This window comes from Gekko japonicus, unplaced genomic scaffold, assembly GCF_001447785.1.
Source record: "Gekko japonicus isolate JY-2015 unplaced genomic scaffold, Gekko_japonicus_V1.1 scaffold145, whole genome shotgun sequence".
Classification (NCBI taxonomy): Eukaryota; Metazoa; Chordata; class Lepidosauria; order Squamata; family Gekkonidae; genus Gekko; species Gekko japonicus.
The window spans coordinates 965,462-989,884 of NW_015173678.1; the positions used below are offsets into that span (position 1 = coordinate 965,462).

General features: G+C 44.8%; 1 protein-coding gene across 1 annotated transcript in view; it reads left to right on the forward strand.

Annotated features, from left to right (window-relative positions):
- PCLO (piccolo presynaptic cytomatrix protein) overlaps window positions 1-24,423 on the forward strand; it is a 271,526-nt gene that overhangs the window by 28,160 nt on the left and 218,943 nt on the right. Inside the window, 1 exon segment of the mRNA XM_015422970.1 lies at window positions 10,974-12,257. Within this exon segment, the coding sequence (XP_015278456.1) occupies window positions 10,974-12,257 (1,284 nt within the window).

The window sequence follows — 24,423 nt, forward strand, 5'->3', positions numbered from 1 at the left end:
TCTTTCCCTCCTCCTGTCAAACCCTATATCCTTTCCCCTTTCCCTGACTCATTCTCACCTTCTCAGCGATACACCAACCTACCTTTTATCCACCTCCCATCTTCCACTATATTATTTATTAATTTCATTTATACACCCCCCCTTTCTCCACAGTGGGGACCAAAGCAGCTTATATTATTATTCTCTCCTCCATTTTTTCCCTCACAATTACCCCGAGAGGTAGGGTTGCCAGGTCCCCCCGGGGTGTGGGAAAACCCCCACTTGAGAGGCCAATTTCCCGCTGGCCTGGATTGGGCCGCCGGGGGGAACCCCACCCCCAAAGTGTGTGACGTGCCCAGTATGAAGACGTCACCCTACTCTGAAGCTCTAACATCAGGGTACACCACACTGGCTTTCACTGCTGTTGAAGAGTAGCAAACAGCCAAGCCTAGATGAGTCATGCAAGTCAGGTGGTATCAAGTCACCCAATGATTGCTGTCAGGCCTCAAAGGCCAAAAGAGCCATGGGGAAAAGGCACCGCCCCTCCAGCTAGGGTTGCCCCCCTCCAGGTGGAGCCTGGATATCTTCTGGAATTTCAGCTTCTATCCAGACAACAGACATAGTCATAGTTTATTATAGGCCAGATAAAAATAGTTTTACACATAGCTAAGGATAAAATACAAATCTGCCATAAATATACTGGCAACAGACATAATTTCCCCTGGAGTAAATGGTGGCATTTGGAGAGTGGACTCTATGCCATTATACTCTGCAGAGGTCCCTTCCCCATATCCACCCCCAAATATCCAGGAATTTCCCAAACTGGAGTTGGCAAACGTCTCCCTTCCCCTGTCTTTTACTAACAGAAACTAAGCCTTGGAAAACTGTGTTTGCTTGCAATGGCCACTGAGGGAATCCATTTGTTAAAGTTACACAGTCTCCTTTTATCATTTGGGGGATTTTAAAATCCCCTAGTGTATTTTTTTTAACGTTTCAGATTCTTTTTCCAGCAGACCCTGGGGTATTCATTTATTATTTCAGTTTATATCCTGCCCTTCCCACGAACGGGCTCAGGGCGGCTCACAACAATAAATACAACCTAAATTAATACAATAAAATAATAGAATTAAACCAATTTAAAATACTTAAAGTATTTAAAATATTTAAAGTGGGTAGTGCAATACATTTCATTCCAGTTTTTACAGCTGGAAAAATAAGCTATGATGGTCTCATATAGCAGCAGTAGGGGGACCAGCTGGTAGATTCCCACTGCCTCAGTCAAAGGCCTGGTGGAACAGCTCCATTTTACAGGCCCTGTGAAACTGCAACAGTTCTCACAGGACCCTGATCTCAATTGGGAGCATGTTCCACCAGGTTGGGGCCAGGACCGAAAAGGCCCTGGCCCTGGTTGAGGCTAGATGGGCATCTTTCGGGCTGGGAACAACCAGCAGATGGCTATCCGCAGAGTGCAAGGATCTCTGAGGCATATATGGGGAGAGGTGGTCCCGTAGATCTCAGGCTGTATAAGGCTTTAAAAGTCAGCACCAACACCTTGAAGCAGATCCAGTACTCAATTGGTAGTCAGTGCAATTGGCAGAGCACCGGCTGGATGGGCACAGATGTTACAGTCAGCAGGCATGCTGCTGCATTTTGCACTTGCTGGAGTTTCCGGATCAGCCTCAAGGGTAAGCCTGCGCAGAGCAAGTTACAGTAGTCAAGCCTGGAAGTGACCATTACATGGGTTACTGTAGCCAAGTTCTGGGGGGAGAGGTAGGGAACCAGCTGCCTGATCTGCCACAGATGGTAAAAGGCAGACCTGGCAGCTGCAGTGACCTGGGCCTCCATGGAAAGTGAGGCATCCAAGATCACCCCCAGGCTCCTCACCTTCTGGGTTGGCACCAGTGGTGCTCCATCTGGGGTAGGGAGCCTAATCCCCCTGCTCAGGTACAGAACTTCCATCTTTGCAGGAGTTAACTTCAGCCAGCTCTGTCGCAGCCATCCAGCCATGGCCTCTAGCGCACTGTCCAAACTCTCAGGAGCAGAATCTGGATGGCCATCCAACATCAGATAGAGCTGGGTGTCATCAGCATACTAGTGACAGCCCAGGCCAAACCCCCAAATCAACTAGATGTTAAATAATATCGGCGAGAGGATCACCCTCTGCGGCACTCCACATTCTAGTGGGTGTTGCAGGGAGACCCTCTCATCTAGCACCACCCTCTGTCCCCAACCATGGAGAAAGGAGAAAACCATTGTAGGGCAGTCCCCTGGACTCCTATGTCAGTGATGTGATGGGTCATAAGATCGTAATCAACCATGTCGAACACTGTTGTCAGGTCTAATAGCAACAGCAGCACCGACCTGCCTCGATCCAGATGTCTCCAGAGGTCATCCATGCAGGTGACCAGCATTGTCTCTGCCCCATGGCCAGGGCGGACACTGGCCTGGATTGGGTCAAGGGTGGAAGCGTCATCCAAGAGCACATGGAGTTGTTCCGCCACCGCCCTTTCAACTACCTTGCCCAGAAATGGGAAGATTTGAAACTGGGAGGTAGTTGGCTAAGACCATAGGGTCTAATGATGGTTTTTTTTAAGGAGCGGATGTATCATTGCCTGCTTCAGTCCTGCTGGGAATGTCCCAGAAGAAAGGGATGAATCGATAATTTCTCCCAGGGGGACCCAAATGCCATCCTCACAGGTTTTAATTAGCCGGGATAGACGGGGCAAGGGGGCAAGTGGTAGGCCTCACAGCTGCCAGGATCTTGTCGACTTACTGTTGAGAGAGCCAGCTGAAAAGGTCCAAGATTGAACCTGGAGATGGACAAGGGGCTTCCAGTTCCTTTACTGTATCAATTGTGGTCAGAAGATCCTTGCGGAGTGACAAGACTCTATCTGCGAAATAGCTCGCAAAAGCCTCACAACCAATAGCCAATTCCCTACTTAGTCTGCCTTGCAGCAATATGTTAACGACCGAATGGTTTGAAATAATTGGGCCAGGCATGAGTTCGCTGATGCAATGGATGCCACATAGAACTCTTTCTTAGCGGTCTTCACTACCGTCTCATAGGCCTTCATAAACGTCCTATAAGATGCTCTTGCCACTTTGCCACAAGTATGCTGCCACTCTCGCTGTAGCCGTCTCACCTCCCACTTCATCCTCCGCAGCTCTGGGGCTGCTTTGGTTCAGGGGCAGAGAGGGTACTGGGGGCAATTTCATTGAAGGCCTCAAGAGAGCCGGCTATGCCAGTCCTCCACCAGCTCATGTAACGAACCACCAGGGGCATTGCATCCTGCAGAGCTTCCTGAAGCCAGCCAGGGTCTATTTGGCACCAGGATTTGGTGTGCCCAGCTGGACCTTCAGAGTGAAATGGTCTGACCATGGAACTTTATCTACAGCTATCAGATATACATTTATCCCCATCCCAAAAATAAAATCCACCATGTGGCCTGCTTGATGCATGGGAGTCGATACAAATTGGGAGAGTCCTAGGGCCTCCATGGATGACACTAGGTCTGTGGCCTGAGAGGAGGCCGCATCGTCAGCATGGACATTGAAGTCTTCCAGGACCAGAGGTCATTTCGGGGGGGATCGCGGAGGAACGCAGTTCCCCCGGGTGAGGTGCAGGGGGCGGGGCACATGACAAAGCCCCGCCCCCTGCTTCCGGCTGCCCCGCTTCTGGCCCTCATTCAGCCAGGAGGAGGCAGGAGAAGAGGGAGGGTAAGTTGCTTCCTCCCTGCCTCTCCCCACCCCTGCCTGCCTGGGGCCAGGGAGGGCCTTGGCGGGGCTTCCTCGCACTCCCGCTGGCCTTGCAGGTCCACCGCTGGGCCCCTGATGTCAGGGGGTGTGGCATATGCTAATGAGTTATGCTAATGAGTTCCCCTAGCTCTTTTTCTATGAAATGACCCCTGTCCAGGACTAATAAGCTGGTGTACTCCAGTGTCCAGCTTGATACTGCATCCAATAGGTCAGGTAGGGTATCTGCTGGTGCGTTAGGTGGTCGGTACACCAACCAGATAGCCAAACTCTCCTCCACACCCCACGCCAAGCCAACACATTCAATGCCGGTAATGTTTGGTGTGGGGAGTGCTCTAAAGGGAAAACACTCTTGGATGAGCAATGCCACACACACCCTGCCCATTTGTCCAAGACTGGTGAAGTACCGAGAATCCAGGTGGGGCAAGTTGGTTCAGGGCGACAATCTCATCCTCCCTCACCCAGGTCTCAGTCACACAAGCCAGATCTATATTTTGTACTGCGAGATAATCTCGGAGAACATAGATCTCATTATTAATTGACCTGGCATTGAACAACACCAGTGCCAGAGATGGGTATTGATTCCTATCCCCACTACCATTTCGCAGGATGGGACACAGGTGGGAAGGTGTCCAAACATTACCATATCTCTGACTCCTTCCTCTCCATTTACAGGAGTTCCACCTGGGCCCACCGCTATATCTCCCCTGCCCCTGTATTACTGGTATCCCCAGCCCCTGCATGGCCTCCTGTGCTCAGCGATATCGGCCCAAGAGTGGACATTTTCCAGGTTTGTAGAAAGATCTGTCATTCACAGCTCTGGTCACTGGATTTAAGTATCCTCAGATTAAGTATCCTCAGATTTGACTGACTTCACTATTAGACTATACAAGTGGGGACCTGTGATAAATTAGGGGATCCCTTCCCCCCTTACCATTCTCCCCCCTGCATTGCCACCGCTGTGCTCCCAGGCCCAGTGAGGCTCCTAGCCTCTGTAGCCGGGCCCAGAGCAGCTTACTCTGCATCACTGCAATTGTCACTCCCAGGCGCACAAGGCTCCCACCCTCTGTAGCCAGAGCTGCGACAGCTCCCTCCTCCCCATTGCTGCCATAGCTTCTCCCATTGCGGGTCCATGTAAAGCTCTCCAAGGGAATGTAGAGCTTGTTCTGGAAACTTACCAGGCCCTGCTCTTCCAAAAAGCCCTTCAGGGCTTGAGGGGGGTGGCCTGTAAGGGCTGAAGCCATTGCCATGCCTGGGGGATGGGTCCTGTTGCTGAAGGTCTCATATCCTCTCAATCCTAATCACCTCTCACATGGCAACAAAGCTTTCCTGCCAGAGAGGAAGAACTTTGTTTCATCTGGAGCCTGAAAGGAGTATTCCAGCTTCCAAGAGAGGGTATTGGGTCTCTGATTCTGTGAGCTGGGGTTGTATGTCACCTTGAAGTTGAACTAGGAGAAGAATAAAGACCGTCAGATCTGGCATTGGTTGAGTTTGTGTGCAGTCTGTAGGTATTCCAGGTCTCTCTGGACTTCAGTGGGAAGTAATGTTGCCATGTCTCAAAGGCTACTTTAATGGCCAGCAGTTCCTTTTCCCAAATGGTGTGATTTTGTTCTGTAGGGGCCCCTGCCACATGGCAGGGGGAAACCCGCTCAAAGCGCGGCTTCTAAAAGCCGCACCAAAGTTGAGACGCCGCGGCGGGATCCCATGGATCCCCTGAGCCGCGGCGCCTTTTCTCCCCGGCACGATCAGATGCCGGGGAGAAAGCTACGGTGGGAAGGGGAGGCTGGCGAACTGCGCATGCTCGCACATGTGCAGTTTGGCCAGGGGGCGGGGATGCGCCGGTGTAAGGACGCGCCGGCGATCCCACGGCCGGGCTTGGGGCGCACTTCTCAAATGAACCACCAAGGTGTGGGTGGTTCTGTTTTGGTGCGGGGTTTTGGGTGGAAGGGGCGGATCGGGGACGCAAGCAGCACGATTCCCAGATGTTGCTGTGGGATCGGGCCCGTTTGCTGCGTCCCCGTTCCGTCCCTCTACCAGCCCAAAACCTCTCGTGTGACCGGGGCCAGGGTTGAGTTTCCAAATGTGGCAAGCAGAGGTCCTCATCAGTGGTGCTTGAGGTGAGTGCTGTTGCAGTAATATTGCTCCAGCTGCAACATTTGAGACTGTGACAGAACAGGCCTGCTTGACTTGCAGACCCTGCTCTGCCCACTCCCTCCTGTGGGTTGCCACTTCCTGAATGGAGCTATTCCTCTTCCTTCCATTAGGGTATTCACTGCCACCATCTGCTCATTCTAGGGGTCCCCGCTGAGAGGAACAGGACTCTCAGTTCCCCTTCCTAGTTCTGAAGCCTCAAGGTCTCGTGCTACCCAGTGCCTGGTTAGCACAGAGACCAAATGCTGCTTTGGGGCTCCCCTGGAGAGTTGGCCACTTGCACACTGACAGCTTCCCTCCTCCCTGGGGGTCCCTCTTGCAAAATAGCATGTCCAAACATGGTTTGGGAAACTATGTGGTACAGAGATCCACTACCAGCATCAAAATATTAAAATGTTTATTAAAAAGGAAAAGTTTACAAGCATACTTTCAGTACAGCATCAGATCAGCAACCAGAGGGACAAAGGAAATGTGGTTATAAATGCATCCTTCTGTCCCTGGTTCCTACACATGCCCTAGCTAGACATTACAAGGAATAGAGCAGGCATTTAAAGCTTACAATGTTTCAGGATTGTTTCCTTGTTGTTTTATTTACCTGAATGGCTGCATAGTCTGGAAAAGATGGCCGCCACAACTGACGATAGCTCAGAGATCTGTCCCCTTCGAAGAAGCATCACTAACTTCTCTTTCTTCCTCAAATGGGCATATTTAAAAATGCTGCTCCCCGCCCAGGAACTGGTCACAGTGCCACTCAGAGCACCACTGGGAAATCTCCCAAAGCATGCCTAGGAGTTTCCTCCCTTCTTCCTGTCTCCCTAGCAAACAAATCCCTTCTCTATGGTTAAAAAGGGGGGGAGGAGGAGAGAGCTTTTGCCTTAGCGAGCTGTAATCTGACACCCTTGGCTGGCAAATGTTAGTTTCCCCCTTCTGTTTCCAGCCCACAAGAAAAAAGAACCACCAGCCACTTTAAAAATGGACTCTCCAGCCCCAAAAAGGGGGAGGGAAGCATCCATTTTCACAATAAAAGGCAGGTTGGGATCAGGATATGCCTGAACGGGGTCTACAGTTAACAGGTGTTTCAGTTGCTGGAATGCCTATTGGGCTTCAGCTTCCCATGTTAACAGTGTTTACCTCCAAAGCACATAGGTCAGGGGTAAAGTCAACATGGAAAAGTTAGGGATGAAGTGGCAGTAGTAATTTGTGAATCCCAAGAACGCTGGAGCTCTTTCACATTCTGGGGGGCATGCCATTCCAAGACTGCCTTTGTCTTCTGAGGATCCATCCTGAGTGTCTGCAGGGAGATGATAAGCCCCATGAATTTTACATGTGTCAGTTTGGAGGCCTGTTTCTCAAGCTTGGCATAGCCATGCTGATGGAGCAGCCTGAGCATACCTGAGAGGTGTGGAGGGCAAGATCCTTATCAAGATGTCATTTAGATATTTGATTATATATACGATCGATCAGGTTTCGAGATACATCATTCATAAAATGTTGGAAGATTGTGAGAGCACTTCATAACTCTAATGACATAGTGTACTTGAAGTGACTCTACCAAGTTCAGAAGGCACTCTTGCACTCATCTCCTTCCTAGATCCAGACCAGATTGTATATCCCTTGGGGGTCTAATTTGGTGAATTTGGCCACTCCCTGGAGATGGTCATACAGTTCAGAAATTAAGGGAAACGGATAGTTGTTGCATATAGTGATCTTGTTCAGGGCCCAATAATAATTGCACAGGCAGTTACCTAGATTTTTTTTTTTTATGGAGGACCGGGGTGGCTGCTGGGGGTCAAAGGTTGGATCAAACCTTTCTCCAAGTTCTTATCCAAAAATTATCTCAGGGCAACCAGTTCAGACTCTAAAAGGGAATTTAAACAACCAGCCAGAGTTGGCACTCCAGGGACAAAGTCGATGGCACAATCATATGGTTGGTGCAGAGCGAGGGCATCAGCCTCCTTGGGGCTGAAGACATTGGTATAGTCATGACAGGCCAGCAGAAGGTTGGCTAAGTCCAGTGCCAGAGAAGTAGATGCCAGTGCTGTTGCAGGGACATTGCAATACATTTGGCAGGAAGGTTGACTGAAAAACTATTTGTCACTGGCTCCAGGAAATCTTCCTAGGCAAGCCAGAGCATTCCCTTGGGGGGACAGGTGGAGGTGCCTGTAAGAATGCCTGCTGTTGGAGCTGTTCCTGTATGCTTGATGGCTCAGAAGGCTCACCTGAGCCCTAAAGTGCCTCATTTTCAGCAGCCAGGTTCACCATCTGTAAAAACTTGATCAACTGTTTGCTCCCTGCTGTCAAGTTGGGGCTGGCCAGGCTCAAAGAGCTGGAGCTGGTGACATGAGGCTCATGCCTAGAGAACTGGCTGATCCAGCAAGGTAGGCTTTCCAGGCCTCAGCGTACATAGGCTGGGAGGTAATTGAGCCCATCTGCACTGCCGGCAGGTGCTTTAGATCCTGAGGCTGCTATGTCCTGGCAAAGATCCTACAAAGAAATACTACTCTGAGCACTGCTGTAGATCCATGGTGGGATTGTGCGCAGCCAGTCCGGCACTTTACCTCCTTTTCACTATCTTGGCCGGAGCCTTGTGCTGTTGTTTCTGCAGAGTGGGATTGGCCCCTGAGGGACTATAGGTCAGGGTTTGCATCCTGCTCAGCAGAAGCCTGGTGGCTATCTTGGGCTACTGGCGAGGTCTTTTTTGCAGGCTCTGGCAGGGTGGCCTCTTGTGCTGCTGGAACATTGTGAGCAGGCACCTTTGCTGTATTGGACACTCCGTGGTCCCTCTGGTCCTCCTTGGTCATCAATCAGTCCCTCTAGTCCTCTGCAGCCATCAGCCTTGGTTCCTCAGGCTCTGCCCCTGAGGATTCAAAGTCACAGGGCTGGTCAGAGTGGGTCATAATAGGTTTTAAGAATCTAGGGAAAGGTTTTATTTTCCATTTTAGTGATTAATTTTCTGAATATAAGCCAGAGGAGCATGTAAATGATACCACCTGTAAAGCTCCTGGTATTTGGAGCCTGATCCCCATGGTGTGTATGGGTGTCCTGTAGCCTTCACAACAACAGAAGAGAAGAGAGTGGACTTATACCCCGCCCTTCACTCAGAATCTCAGAGCGGTTTACAAACTCCCTTTCCTTCCCCTTCCCACAACAGACACCCTGTGAGGTAGGTGGGGCTGAGAGAGCTCTTTCCAGAGCTGTCCTTGAGAGAACAACTCTGACAGGACTATGGCTTGCCCAAGGTCATCCAGCAGTTGCAAGTGGAGGAGTGGGGAATCAAACCTGGTTCTCCCAGATTAAAGTCCACACACTTAACCATTACACCAAACTGGCGCACACCAGAGAAATAGAAAGTATAGAATTTTGCAGTGAACAAAGCTAAGGCATTCATACTTTGAACTTGCATAAGTGCGTACAAAGTAGTGCAGTTTTATGTGTTTAAGATATGAATGAGGCATTTTACATTGTTAAGGCAGTAAAATAGGATTTGGTTTGGAAAAAAACCTGGGTATTGCAGATATTTAGTTTGCCCCAAAGTTTATCCCTCCCCCCCAAAAAAAAATCACAGGGAACTCTCCCATATTTTGGAACATTTACATTTGCATGCATACACACATGCACACACTTTAGCTTACCTAATTTGTTGAAAGGTACAATAACTATATATTACAATGAATATTTTGTAATATTATGAATATGAGAATGTCAGGTTTGATGAATGTCCAAAATAGCCGAGCCCGGTCCAGCATCACAACAGATACATAGCTGCAGCCAACACACATCTCAGCTGTTGTTGCCACCAGTTCAGCAATGGCCATCCTGTGATTCAGCCAATAGACTGTTTGCTCCAGCTGAGGGAAGGCTTACCAGGTACCCACTAATGGTGGACAAATTCCTAGTAATTGTTGATGGTGCCTACTGATGCTTATCTGGTTGGCAGACAGAAGCAGGCTGGCAAAGTGGTGGGAGGACACAGCAATCTTCATTACCATTTAGGCTTGCCAAGTCCCGCCCCAGAGGCCCGTTCCCCGCCGCCGCCCGATCGGGCCCCGGAGGGAACTCCACCCCCACATGCATGTCACTCGGAAGTGACGCAGGTACGCCGGGCACGTTGGGGGTATGCCGGGCTCTATGGTTTTCCCTCGGATGGTCCTGGCCCTGCCCCCAGGGTGCCCGGCATACCCGCGTCACTTCTGGGTGACGTGGATGCAGCGCGCACACACTCCAGACGCCAACCGGGAGACCCCCGCTCCGGTAAGTTTCTGACTTGGCAACCCTATTACCATTCAATGACATCATTTCCAGCATGACTCAAAAACACCATCTTTACACTGGGGAGATGCTCTAGTACTTGTGCAGAAAATCCATAGAGTTTTGAAATGAATTCCAGCTCATCCTAGCACAATGCCAGAGGTTCCAGGTCACACCGGAGGGATGACATCACACAATGACAAATATTGATTCCCCCCCCCCCCCGCAGTAAGGCCCTGCCTCCCCTCATCTCCCACTGGGTACCAGGCCATGTGTGGCAATCCTAGCTGAGGGACTGAGGTGGGCATAGAAAGTTTTACTTTTTGACATATTCTCAGTTAAATCTAAATGAATCTGTTAGTACATAGTTTTGGATGTCCAGCAAGTGGTGAGATACACAAAGAAGGTGACAATTCATTGAGAAGTTATTCTCTTACCTATGTCAACATTGCCTTGCTTGATGTAGACAGTTGGGGCTGAATCAGATAATCAGATGAATAACATGTACATGCTACCGTGCAAGACATTTTGAGACATTTGGACCACTTCAGAACATTTGTTCAAACTTCCAGTTTGTTTTTTTGTCTTTAAATGATTGTTTGCAAAAACTTTTGTTAAAATAGTAGATATCTAATAAATAGATAAGCTAATGTGGAACAATACAACAGTATTGGTTATGTTTCCCCCCACCCCCAAAGGGAGTAATCTTCTTGTTGAAGTACACTTGGGAACAAAAGGTGGGTTTGATGAAGTGACACAGCTCCTTTTTGGAATATGAAGTTCTGGTATTTTCAGCATTCATTATTTAATTCTACCTAATTAAACTTCTGTTGTTCATTCAGGTTAAAGAATGGCTCTGCTTAAACTGCCAGATGCAAAGAGCGTTAGGTGGTGACTTCGCACCAGTTCACGGGCCTGGACCACAGCTCTCCTCACCGAAGCAGAAGATTCCTGCTCCACCCTCAGCAGCCAAACCACCTTTCCAGCTGCAGAAGCCGAGCCTGACTAAGTCACCAGAACCCCAAAAGCCACCAACTCCGTTGAAAACTCCAGTGGCCAAAGTTCAACCTGTGGAAACCCCACCTAAATCCAGCCAGGCCAAACCACCATTGATGGAAGATAAACAGAAGCAATCAAGAATGCAAAGACCCACAGGTGGTGCTGTGCCTACACTGGTAGCTTCAAAGACCAAGCAAGATGCCCCTGCTCCCCAGGCAACATCATCCCAGCCGAAAGAGGTGAATCCTCAGAGATTAGAGACTGCCAAGCCAGTTCAACATGCAGCCCCTGCGGATTTCGAAACCTTGCCACAGTTGTCTCAGCAGAACCCTGACCCCAAAGCTGTTTCTCAGCCTGGGCCTAGTCTGGATGTTAAAGCTCAAATGGAAGCTGAAATTGTGGAAACAAAAGAAAGTTTTAAGAAAACACTACCACATGTGAACCCTCAGCCAGATGCCCAGCGGGATCTCAAAGGGCGGCAGACTCCCGCAGGTCAAAAGCCTGCTCCATCTCAGCCACAAGCTCCTTCCCAGCAGCCACAGATGATGCCAGAGCCATCTCAGCACTTCAGTCTTACTGTAGGAGATATCACTGATGCCCCAAAGCCACAGGTGACAACCTCTCAAGAAACCATGACTGGGAAGCTCTTTGGATTTGGGGTTTCCATTTTCAGCCAGGCTTCCAGTTTAATCTCCACAGGAGGGCAGCCAGGGGCTCAGTCGTCAGGTCTTCCATCTGGGCCCCCATCAAAGCAATTCCCTTCCCCAGCCCAGCCGCCTTCCCAGAAAGATGTCCAGCAGGCTCAATTATCTCCAAAAGCAAATCCTGTGAAAAGAAATATCAGGCCTTCTATGCCGGAAAAGCCTGAGCAACCCAAAGTGGAAGGCACCCCCACTGTCAAAGAAGCTGAAGGAGAAAAGTCTTTGCCTGGCAAAGAAACCAAACCCCAGATTGCTAAAGCAAAGCCAAGTGAGCAGGAACCTTCACTTCCAGCAGCTGCTTGCCCTCTCTGTAAAACCGCACTCAATGTGGGCTCCAAGGATCATTCCAATTACCAGAAATGCACAGAATGCAATAATGTTGTATGCAATCTCTGTGGATTTAACCCCACACCACACATCACAGAGGTAAGCAAAGCTTTATTAATACTTCTGAGAAGTGTCAACAATGGACACCCAAATAAGGCTTGATCTGCCACTTTTAGGTATCAGAGGGCCAAACTAGATGTTATGGAATTCATGGGTCTGACCTGTGGGCGTTGATGCCATTTTAAGGTTGACGTTGGCCACTGGAAAATACTGTGAGGGCCTAATATTGATAGGGCCCACAGAGCAGCAGGGCCAAGTGATATTGTCCCTCTCCTGTGTCTTTTCAGTTGCTGGAACACTGTTTCCTGTGGGTACTATCATGTCTAGTTTGGCTCAGAATTTGCCAAATTATCATGTTACTTCTTGTTCCAATTGTAAGGCTTGGTTCTAGTTAGCTGTTGGTTCATTTGAAGGATTCCATCTATGAGCTATTTAGTTCATTGTGAAGTTACAAGTTACTATGGATATGTAAAGGCTTCAAGGATGCAAAGACAGAGGAGGGAGAGTTTAAGGTGTGGGGACACAGTGAAGAGCAGTAATTTGTGATGTGGACATTTCTGGCAGTCTAGAATTGCAAGAATATTTGCTCTTCTCTCACTTATTATAAGACAAGATGATGGATGCTTCTAGTGTTTTTTTCTTAGTCATGGCATATCTTTCCCAAAATTTCCCTATTGAGTGTTCTGCTAAAACAGATGACATGTAGAAGAGCTCAATATCTCTCTTCCTGTTTAGAATTTTGTGTTGGGAAAGTGTTGCTATTGCAAATAAAATGTTGCCTTGTAGAATGAATTTCTCACTGTGCTGAGGAAGGGGATTTTACTATGAAACACGTTCCCTGGTCTAATGCAAAATGGACATCCAACAGGACTATTGTGTTAACATGGTGCCAATGAAAGGGAAGCAGTGAGCATCTCAAGGTTTTTTCTGCATGCACAAATAGGTGGTGGGCAAAATGCAAGCAAATGAGTATGCTTCCTGACACTGCAACTTTTTGCCCTGCTTGTAGCTGGATGGATCCTTCCAAACAGAAACTAGGAGCAAGATTCTGAGTGGATGTAAAATTAATGAGGCTGTGTGAGGTGATGCTTATTTACACAACAGCTGGGTGCCCACCAATGTTTGAAACCTTCCTTAGAGAGAAGTAGGAGTAGGTTTGTTTCTTTAAGCCAGCGAGCTGATAGATACATTTATCTAAATGGAAGCTTGTCTGAAAGGTACGGAATTGCTGATTACTGAATAAATGATACTGGATAGATTGAAAAGGCCTGTAGGGCCATGTGGACCCTGAAGGAATGGGCTAGAATGGATGTTAGCAAATGTTCCCCCCCTCCCTCCATTTACTTTTCAAGGAGGAGTTATGTTTATCAGCTCTCTAGTGAGCCTTCCTGCCACTGGCCTAGTTCTATTTTTAGCATCCAACACTAGTAAGCATGGCCGCTGCAGGAGGAGAGGGTTGGAGTGACTATTTTGTGGAGAATTCTGTTTCAGTATGTTTTTCTGCGAACATAAAAGAATATCACTCATAAGTCATTACAATTTAATTAATTTCACATTGGGTTGGAAAGCAGGGGTTCCCTGCTAGGAAGATCAGGAATTAGAATGAGCAAAGCAAACCCGGTCACTGTTCTCCCTCCTGCCCAGCAATCTGTTGTCAAAAAAAGCTATAAAGGAAAAGAACATTAAAATTCTTGTTCAAGCAGTATAGGACATGCTGGTGGGAAACTTGGACCTTTCATCCTGTAAAAATAAACACAAGCACAATTTGAAGAAACACATTTGTTCAATATGTGGTTTCAAGGGATTGGTTCTCAGAAATGTATTCCCCCCCATAGACGGAAGAAAGAGTCAGACAACAGTAGTTGGGAAACTAAAGGCCACTTTATTAACAAAACAATGGCAAGGGCTAACAGAAGGGGTCATTTCGTAGAAAAAGAGCTAGGGGGACTCATTAGCATAACTCATTAGCATATGCCACACCCCCTGACATCACCGGAAGTGTGTCCTCCCCACAGCCGGCGGCGACCTCCAGTAGGCACCAGCAGGGAGCTCCAGGCCCCGCCCTCCCGCACCTCACCCGGGGGGATGGCGTCCCCCCGCGTCCCCCCCCCAAATGACCCCTGGCTAACAGTATGAAGCAGCATGGTCAAGCCTGGGGTCACTAAAACCCCACCCTTGCCGTAAGATGGGCAATGCACCTGGCCCCCGGGGCATAGCCCATTGTAAGTGGCTCGCACCCGGGCAGCCCAGCCATGGAATATGCCACGACGATCCCTCACCCGCAGGACCTGTGAGGTTTCCTCCCTCCTTTTAAGGGTTCCCCCCTTCTCAGTGGATGCAGCATTATATTTATATAATACTTAAGTACTACTTGTGCTGATCGGATATTTTTCTGGAGTAGATTAAGATCAGATAAGGAGTAAATTGAACTTTTTCTTTATTTTACCTCTTGCTCTTCTACAATTTCTCTGGGAAAATAGTTTTGACTCTCTGCCAAAGCAAGCACTGTAAACAAGATACTGCATGAACTGATAAATTAATGTATTCTGAAGACACCTACTGGTCAAAGTTTCAACTGCATTTTGCTCTCTCTTCCCTTCACAATTAATGGATGGAAAAATGTATACCTATTCTCTTTACTAAAACATACTAATATTTAACATATTTTTTGCAATATTTTTTGTTTTGAATTCAAAACATTTACCTATACTAACTAAACTAACAATAACACCAAATTTTTTCATTTTCTTCCGTGTTAATCTATATTCATTTATTGAATAAAGTAGTAATATTGAGCCTTTTCTTTTGTGTTAATACTAGATTAAATCTGGTTTTTCCAATTTTTCCTTTTAATATAATTAACATATTAGTGGTATAGACTTTAGTTTACATGGTTGGCTATTTATAATATAAATCAATTAATATTTGAAAGTATAAGAAGTGAAATATGTTTTGTTGAAATACTTGTTTTTAAGTTGAAAATGACTAAGTTGAATCTGTAAATGTATAAATGAAAAAAATGCATGATATATTTGAAGGAAGAAAAAGGTTTAGAAAACATAGAATGGCGGCTACTTGTCTGAAGGAGAAGAAAAGAAACAACAAGATGATGATGATTTTGACATCATAGACTATATGGAGAGACTTTCAGAGACATTTTCTGAACAAATGCAAATAGTTACTCAACAGATGCAAACTGTTACTCTTCAAATACCCTAATCTGAGCAAAATACACAAGAAAAAATTAAACAAGAAATTAAACAAGAAACTGCAAGCCTCAAACAGCAAATTAAAAACAGGACTTGCAGAAATCAAAACTGAACTCCAAGAACATACTGAAGAAATTGGCAAAATTAAGGAGAAACACAAATAGAATTGCAGCAGCAAGCACAAGATATACTTCAAGAAATAGCTGACCAGAAGATTGAGGGTTGGAGGAGCACTGCAGAAATTGTAATCTATGTTTTAGAGAGGCACCAGACGACTTTGGCAATACAGACCTAGAAGACAACTTTTTAAAGCTTCTACAGGATTATTTAGAGATTCAAGGAGATTTTCCTGATATTGATCAAATATATAAAGTTAATTCAAGATTTGCTTCTGAGAATTTATTGCCCCAAGATATATTGGTCATATTTACACACAAGAAAACAAGAGACACAATATTGAATAAGCAAAGAGATTCCCCACTTGTAGTTTCTGATAAAGAAGTATAAATATTTCAAGATCTACCTGCATCTGTATGAAGAAAAGATTTTGATTTTCTCAGGCAAATTTTTACAAAAGAAAGGAATAAGATATCGCTGGAGAATCCCATTTGCTTTGGAAGTTTCACTATCCACAGGCAGAAGAATAATCTCGAAATAGAACAGGTCAATCTTATAGCAAAAGAATTGACTGGGAAAGTACTGGAGGAACTGGAAGAATCAGGAAAGGGAAAAGAAGTTCCGAATAAGGAAGAAGACAGGCTTGACCAAGCTGCAGCTTTCTGATAAAAATGGATACAATGAAGGTTTTATCACTAAATCTCAATGGCTTAAATTCCCTTTCAAAACAATCTTAAGACATTTAAGTGGTTAACTAAACAAAATTTATCTATAATCCGTATGCAAGAAATTCATGTTAAAAAGGAGCATGAGAAAATTTTAAACAACAAAAAGTTGGGCAAAGCTTATACAGCTTCAGGTATGAGAAAATAAAAGGTGTTGTGATCTATATAAGTGACCAATGCTTAACTGTAACAGAAGAGTTATAGGACCCTGAAGAAAGATATAGTCTTTTAAAAATAAGATCTCCCGAAGATAAACTTTTTACATTGGCATCAATTTATGCTCCATTAATGCAAAAGAAAATTTTTACGAAAAATCCTTTCAAACATTTCTGGACTTCCAAGAAGGAGAAATTTTAATTTTTGGTGACATGAATGGAGTATTAGATTAAAAAAAGGATAAATCTAAAAAATCCAAAGGAGGTAAACTACCTTAATTATATGCAAATGTTACATTTAGAAGATTTGTGGAGAACCCTTAATCCTAACTCAAGAGACACCAGACATACTCAAATTTGAGATCCATCAAAATCCAACTAAAGACAGTTGGTGATCACAATCCACAACTGGTCACATGGCAAAGAGAAATGTTTATAAGAAGAAGATGGAGAATGAATCTCTGGTAACAGGAAGATATTTTTTAAAAATTGTGAACAGGATATATAGGAATTCTTTAAATTAAATATTATAGAAGATTTCTCAATGGCAGATATCTGGGAAGCAAGTAAAGTATATATGAAAGGAAAGTTAATTGTGATTGCTTCTAAGAAAAAGAGGGGAAAATTGGAACAAATTAAAGAAATAACTGACAGAATTCAGATGTTAGAAGGTCAATATAAAATCTTTGAAGAAAACAAAGAAATCAGTTGCAAATAAACCAGGAAGATACTTTGCACACTGTTGCACTACCTGGTGCAAAGGTAGCGGACATTACGCGTGTTTTAGCTAGGCTGGTAGATAGTGCTGGGGAGGAGCCAGTGGTTGTGGTGCATGTCGGCACCAACGATGTGGGGAAATGCAGTCGTGAGGTCCTGGAGGAGAAATTTAGGCTGCTGGGCAGGAGACTCAAGGCCAGGACCTCCAAGGTAGCCTTCTCAGAAGTGCTACCTGTTCCACGCGCAGGGCCGGAGAGACAGGCACAGATCAGGAGTCTCAATGCGTAGATGAGACGATGGTGTAGGGGGGAAGGGTTCGGGTTTGTTAGGCACTGGGATTCTTTTTGGAACAAGAGGGAGCTGTACAGGCGAGACGGTCTCCACTTGTCCCGAGAAGGAACCAGGCTGCTGGCGCTTAAAATCAAAAAGGTGGCAGAGCAGTTTTTAAACTGAATATTGGGGGAAAGCCGACAGGAGATGAAAAGTCTCTGGTTCGGGTTGGCTCATCTCAGAGAGATGAGGGGGTACCTGTTGCTTTTCTACAGGGAGGTGGATTGAAATTGTCCACTGAGAACATAGCTAGTGACATGGACTGCCTGACAAGGTCTCGAGATAGCAAGAGGAAGGTGGCAGGCTTAACCAGTATGGGAAATTACAGCTGTTTCTATACAAATGCTCGAAGTGTCCGAGGTAAAATCGGAGAGTTGGAGTGCTTGGTGTCAGAGGGAAAAATAGACATTGTGGGTATTTCAGAAACTTGGTGGGATGAGGAAAATCAGTGGGATACGGTGATTCCCGGTTATATATTATATCGGAAGGATAGGGGGGGAAGGGTTGGAGGTGGGGTGGCTCTGTATGTCAGAGAGGGTATAAAGTCCAGAAAGATCGAGAGGCTAAGAGAATTGGATTCGCTTCTTGAAGTTCTGTGGGTTGAAATAGGGGGGCCAAAAGGAAACTTAACACTGGGAGTTTGTTATCGCCCACCGGATCAAAAGATAGAGGAGGATTATAAAATGATGAATGAATTAAAGATAGCAGCTAGACAAAAACACTGTGTCGTAATAGGTGATTTTAACTACCCACACATTGATTGGGTCAATATGTGTTCTAGTCGAGAGAAAGAGATTGAGTTTCTAGACACTCTAAATGACTGTGCTATGGAGCAGATGGTCATGGAACCTACCAGGGGAGAGGCGATCCTTGATTTGGTCCTAAGTAACACTCAAGACCTGGTGAGAGATGTAAAAGTGATTGCACCGCTTGGGAACAGTGATCATAATGTTGTTGAGTTCAACATTTGTACAAATAGGGAATTGGCCAAAAAGACTCACACAACCACTTTTAACTTTAAAAGGGGTAATTTTTCTGATATGAGGGGACATGTGGGGAGGAAACTGAAGGGAAAAGTAGAAAGGGTCAAAACCATTGGGGAAGCTTGGAAACTGTTTAAAACTACAATTCTAGAAGCTCAAATAAAATATATTCCGCAGGTTAGGAAAGGCACAAACAGGTATAAGAAAAAGCCTACATGGTTAACAAACAAAGTAATGGAAGCTGTAAAAGGTAAAAAGGATTCCTTTAAGCGGTGGAAAGCTAGTCACAGTGAGGCTGATAAAACAGAACACAGGCTATGGCAAATAAAATGCAAGTCTGTGGTCAGGCATGCAAAAAGGGAATATGAGGAGCATATAGCAAAAAATGTAAAGACCAACAATAAAACTTTCTTCAAATACATTAGAAACAGGAAACCAGCCAGGGAGGCAGTGGGGCCCTTGGATGACCAAGGGGTAAAAGGAGTACTGAAGGATGATAGGGAAATGGCTGAGAAGCTAAATGCATTTTTTGCCTCCGTCTTCACTGTGGAAGATGAGAGGTGCTTGCCCACTCCAGAGCCGCTGAGTTCGGGAGGGGTGTTGAAAGACCTGAGTCAGATTGAGGTGACGAGAGAGGAGGTCCTAAAACTGATAAACAACTTAAAAACTGATAAATCACCAGGCCCAGATGGCATACATCCAAGAGTTCTGAAAGAACTCAATTGTGAACTTGTGGATCTCCTGACAAAAATATGTAATCTCTCCTTAAAATCAGCCTCCATTCCTGAGGACTGGAAGGTAGCTAATGTCACTCCCATCTTTAAAAAGGGTTCCAGAGGAGATCCGGGAAATTACAGGCCTGTCAGTCTGACGTCGATACCGGGTAAATTGGTGGAAACCATTATTAAGGAAAGAATTAGTAGGCACATAGATGAACAAAACCTATTGAGGCAGACTCAACATGGGTTCTGTAAGGGAAGATCTTGTCTCACTAACCTGTTAATGTTCTTTGAGGGGGTGAACAAACATGTGGACAAGGGGGATCCAATAGATATTGTTTACCTTGACTTCCAGAAAGCTTTTGATAAAGTTCCTCATCAAAGGCTCCTAAGCAAGCTCAAAAATCATGGGATAAAAGGACAAGTCCTTTTATGGATCAAAAACTGGCTAATTAATAGAAAACAGAGAGTGAGTATAAATGGGCAGTTCTCCCAGTGGAGGGGTGTAAGCAGTGGGGTACCACAGGGATCAGTACTTGGTCCACTGCTTTTTAACTTGTTCATTAATGATTTGGAGTTGGGAGTAAGCAGTGAAGTGGCTAAATTTGCGGATGATACGAAGTTGTTCAGGGTGGTGAAAACCAGTGAGGATTGTGAGGCACTCCAAAGGGATCTGTCAAAGATGGGCGAGTGGGCGTCAACATGGCAAATGGGGTTCAATGTGGCCAAGTGCAAGGTGATGCACATTGGAGCCAAAAATCCTAAATATAAATACACGTTGATGGGGTCTGAACTGGCAGAGACTGATCAAGAGAGAGATCTTGGAGTTGTAGTAGATAACTCACTGAAAATGTCGAGACAGTGTGTGACTGCAATAAAGAAGGCCAATGCTATGCTGGGGATTATTAGGAAGGGTATTGTAAACAGATCAGCCAATATCATAATGCCCCTATATAAATCAATGGTGCGACCTCATCTGGAATACTGTGTGCAATTCTGGTCACCACACCTTAAAAAGGATATTATAGCTTTGGAAAAAGTGCAGAAAAGGGCAACTCGAATGATAAAAGGGTTGGAACACTTTCCCTATGAGGAAAGGTTGAGGCGCTTAGGGCTCTTTAGCTTGGAGAAACGAAGACTGAGGGGTGACATGATTGAGGTTTATAAGATTATGCATGGGAAAGAGCAGGTAGAGAAAGAGGTACTTTTCTCCCTTTCTCACAATACAAGAACTCGTGGGCACTCCATGAAATTGCTGAGCGGTCGGGTTAGAACAGATAAAAGGAAGTACTTCTTCACCCAAAGAGTGATTAACACTTGGAATTCACTGCCACAGGAAGTGGTGGCGGCTACAAGCATGGACGGCTTCAAAAGGGAATTAGATAAGCATATGGAGCAGAGGTCCATCAGTGGCTATTAGCCACAAGGTATAGATAGGGACTCTGGGGCAAGTGATGCTCTGTCATCTTGGTGCTTGGGGGGGGGGTCAACAGTGGGAGGGCTTCTAATGTCCTGGCCCCACTGGTGGACCTCCTGATGGCACTGGTATTTTTGGCCACTGTGTGATACAGAGTGTTGGACTGGATGGGCCTTTGGCCTGATCCAACATTGGCATCTCTTATGTTCTTATGTTCTTACTGTTTACATAAAAAGACTGAAAGGAGAAAAATAATTGGCATACAGAAAAAAGATGGCATTACCTATGCAGAGAAAGAAATTCAAGAATAATTTGAACTCTTTTTTAGACTTTATAAAAAAGATGCTTGAACTGCAACTAGAATAGGTGAATATATAAAAGATGCCCCAATTAGCAGATTCTCCAATGAAGATAGAGAAATTCTGGATCAAAGCATCTCCTTTCAAGAGATTTCACAAGCCATCAAGAAATTGAAAAAGACAAGGCAACAGAACTAGCTATTTACTATAAAAGTTTTGAAGAGAAAATGATCCTGCCACTACAAAAAGTGAAGAATGATATACACGAAAATAATATATTACCATCATCTTGGCAAGAGGCTCATATTAATACATAAAGAAAATAATGACCCTGTGCTACCACAATCATATAGGCCTATCTCATTGTTAAATGTGGACTATAAAATTTTTACCTGATTTATGGCTGACAGATTAAGAAAATGTATTTCCAAATTAATTCACCCTGACCAGACCGGTTTTGTACCAAAAAGATACATGAAAGACAATGTCCACTTTGTTGTTGATGCAATAGAATTTGTAAAAAATAAGGGTGAAAAAATAGCTTTTTTGTTTTTAGATGCTGAAAAAGCCTTTGATAATGTATTGGTTTTTTCTACAAAAAACACTGCAATATTTTAAATGTGGTTCCAGATTTTTGAACTGGATACAGAACATTTATGCCAAACAACACACAATGATTCTAATCAATGGGGTTTTAACTAATGGATTTAAAATAGAAAAAGGAACCTGTCAAGGATGCTCACTGTCTCCACTTCTTTTTATACTTGTGAAGGAACTTTTTTGCTTCTAAGATAAGACAAGATCCTAAAATTGAAGGACTCAAAGTAGATGGAGAGGAGTTTAAATTAAAGAGCTATGCTGACGATGTGGTCCTTACAATTTCAAATCCCCAGTTATCATTGCAGCAAGTCAAATCAATGGAACAAATCAATAAGTTTGGATCCTTTTCTGGTTATAAAATCAACAGGAAAAAACCTAAAATTATATTACATTTTTTAGCAAATCAAGATGAGGAAAAGATTTTTAAAAATTCAGGATGCGATGTAACAAAAAAAACCCAGTCACATATTTAGGAATGTATCTTACAGAACAAAACGATACATTATTCAAGGATACATATATGACAGTCTGGTGAAAAACACAAAAAGATCTTGAAAGATGGTCTAAACGAAAACTATCCTGGCTAGGAAGGATTTCTGCTATAAAAATGAACGTATTACCAAAACTAAACTTTTTATTGTAGATGATTCCAATCTCAATTCTGGAAAAGACTTTGAGTGACTGGCAAAAACAAATAAATAAGTTTATATGGGGTGGCAAGAAGCCAAGAATAAGATTTAAAGTACTACAAGATGAGAAGAAAAGTGTTGGCCTGGCTATACCTAATATCAAATTATACTATCAAGCGGCTGGGTTAGTTTGGATATCGGATTGGTTTAGAAACCCAAATGAAACACTAATAAAATTAGAATCATCAAATCTTGATGACGGACTACATAGTTATCTGTGGACTAAAAAATCAATATCAAAAAATATAACTCAAGACAAAAGATAAGCGATCTTATTTTATATTTTAAAGTATTTTAAATATGGGAAATGCTAAAAAGAAGAATCAGTCCCTCAATTCCTCCAGCAATGTCACCAATGCTTATTATGACAAGCACATAAGGAAAAACAATGACTTTATAACCTATGGTAATATGATAAATCCACAAGGAGAGATTAAGTCATAGCAAGAAATTAAAGGAGGGAAGGAGACATGTATAAAAAGAGGTGTCATAAAAGATTTGACAGGATTTGAAAATATTGTTTTACAATCTAAAGATCATCTATTAGGATGAATCTACAAATTATTGCTTCAATTAGATACTGAGGAAGAACAAGTAAAATCATGCATGATTAAATGAATGCGAAATCTTGGTGAGAAAATTCCATTTCAGTGCTTGGAAAACCTATGGATTAAGGACATCAAATTCACAGCCTGCCAAGCATTAAGCGAAAATTGGTATAAGATATTTTATTGATGGTATGTCACTCCAAAAGATATTGAAAGGATAAGAATTCCCAAAAGGTCCTGCTGGAAATGTAAGGAAATAGAAGGCATTTTTTTACCATATGTGATGGACCTGGATCAAGACAAAGAGATACTGGAAAAATATACATGAGGGGAAAAAATTTAAATTAAAAATTAAATTTCCGATTAACCTGAGACTATGCTACTGGGAATTCTGCCAGACAACATAGAAAGAACTTCATAAGATTTATTTAGATACATGCTAATAGATGCCAGAGTAACATTTGCAATGAAATGGAAGACAGAAGAATGTCCAAAGATAGAGATTTGGAAATAAAAACTAGCTGAATGTGCAATAATGGCAAAACTAACTATGTAAACAAAAGACCAGTGAAAGAATATCAGCAGAAATGGCAAGCTTATCTCTCCTTATATATAATTGAATAGTGGGTGCCAAAGTTCTAAAATGCCTGCCTTTAGTGTTAGGCCGGAAAAACTGCCACTCAGAAGACACTGGCTGAGTTGACTGGCTGCTTTGTGCAGTCCCGCCCAGCATTCCAAGGTCATTTGCATATGGAAGCTGATTGGACCATGCTCCATTCCACACCTCAAACTCACACACCCCCCTCGCAAGGCAGTTGGAATTTTCAGTTGGGAGAGGAGAATGATGTCAGCTGCTCCCTAGGCAGAGGCTGTGGGGAGGGGGGGTTTGTAAAACTTAAGACAGACAGGCAGATAAAGGTTGGCTGATGGTTGCCAACTCCAGGTTGGAACTCCAGGACATAGGGTTGCCAACCCCAGGTTGGAAACTTCCAGGATATTTTAGGGATGAAGCCTGCTGAGGGTGGGATCTGAGGAGGAGGAGGAAGAGGGGGACCTCAAGACAGATACAATGCCATACTGCCCACACTCCAGACAAGCTGTTGCCAGTCTCCAGGTGACAGCTGGAGAGATCTTAAAGCTTTGGTGCTACTTTAAAGTGTTGCAATTTATCAACAGAGTAGTGTTTTGGAAAATCTTTAGGAATTGTTTGGTGCATTTACGATGGGGCTCCTGGGGAACTATTGTTGCCAATCTTGGCCCAGCAGCCATCAAACCATTCTCTTCAACCCCCTGCTGTGCAGCTGACTTCCCCCTAGGGTTGCCAATCTCCAGGTGGGACCTGGAGATCTCCCACTGCTACAATTGATCTCCAGATGACAGAGATCAGTTCCCCTGGAGAAAATGGATGCTTTGGAGGGTAGACCCTATGACATTATACCTGCTGAGTCCTTCCGCCCCCCCATGCCCAATGCTGCCCTCTACAGAATCCACCCCCCAAACCTCCAGGTATTTCCCTCCTTAGAGCTGGCAACCCTACATTCCCCTCAGTGCCTGTTGGGAGTGGGTGGTGAGGGAGGGGAAGGAAGCGGGCGACCGGAGGCTTCTGCCTCCGGTCTCCGGTCCTGGAGTGGGGGGGTGGAAACGGACCCGGCAGCCGGAGGCTTGCACCTCCAGTCGCCGGCCCTGGAGTGGGTGGG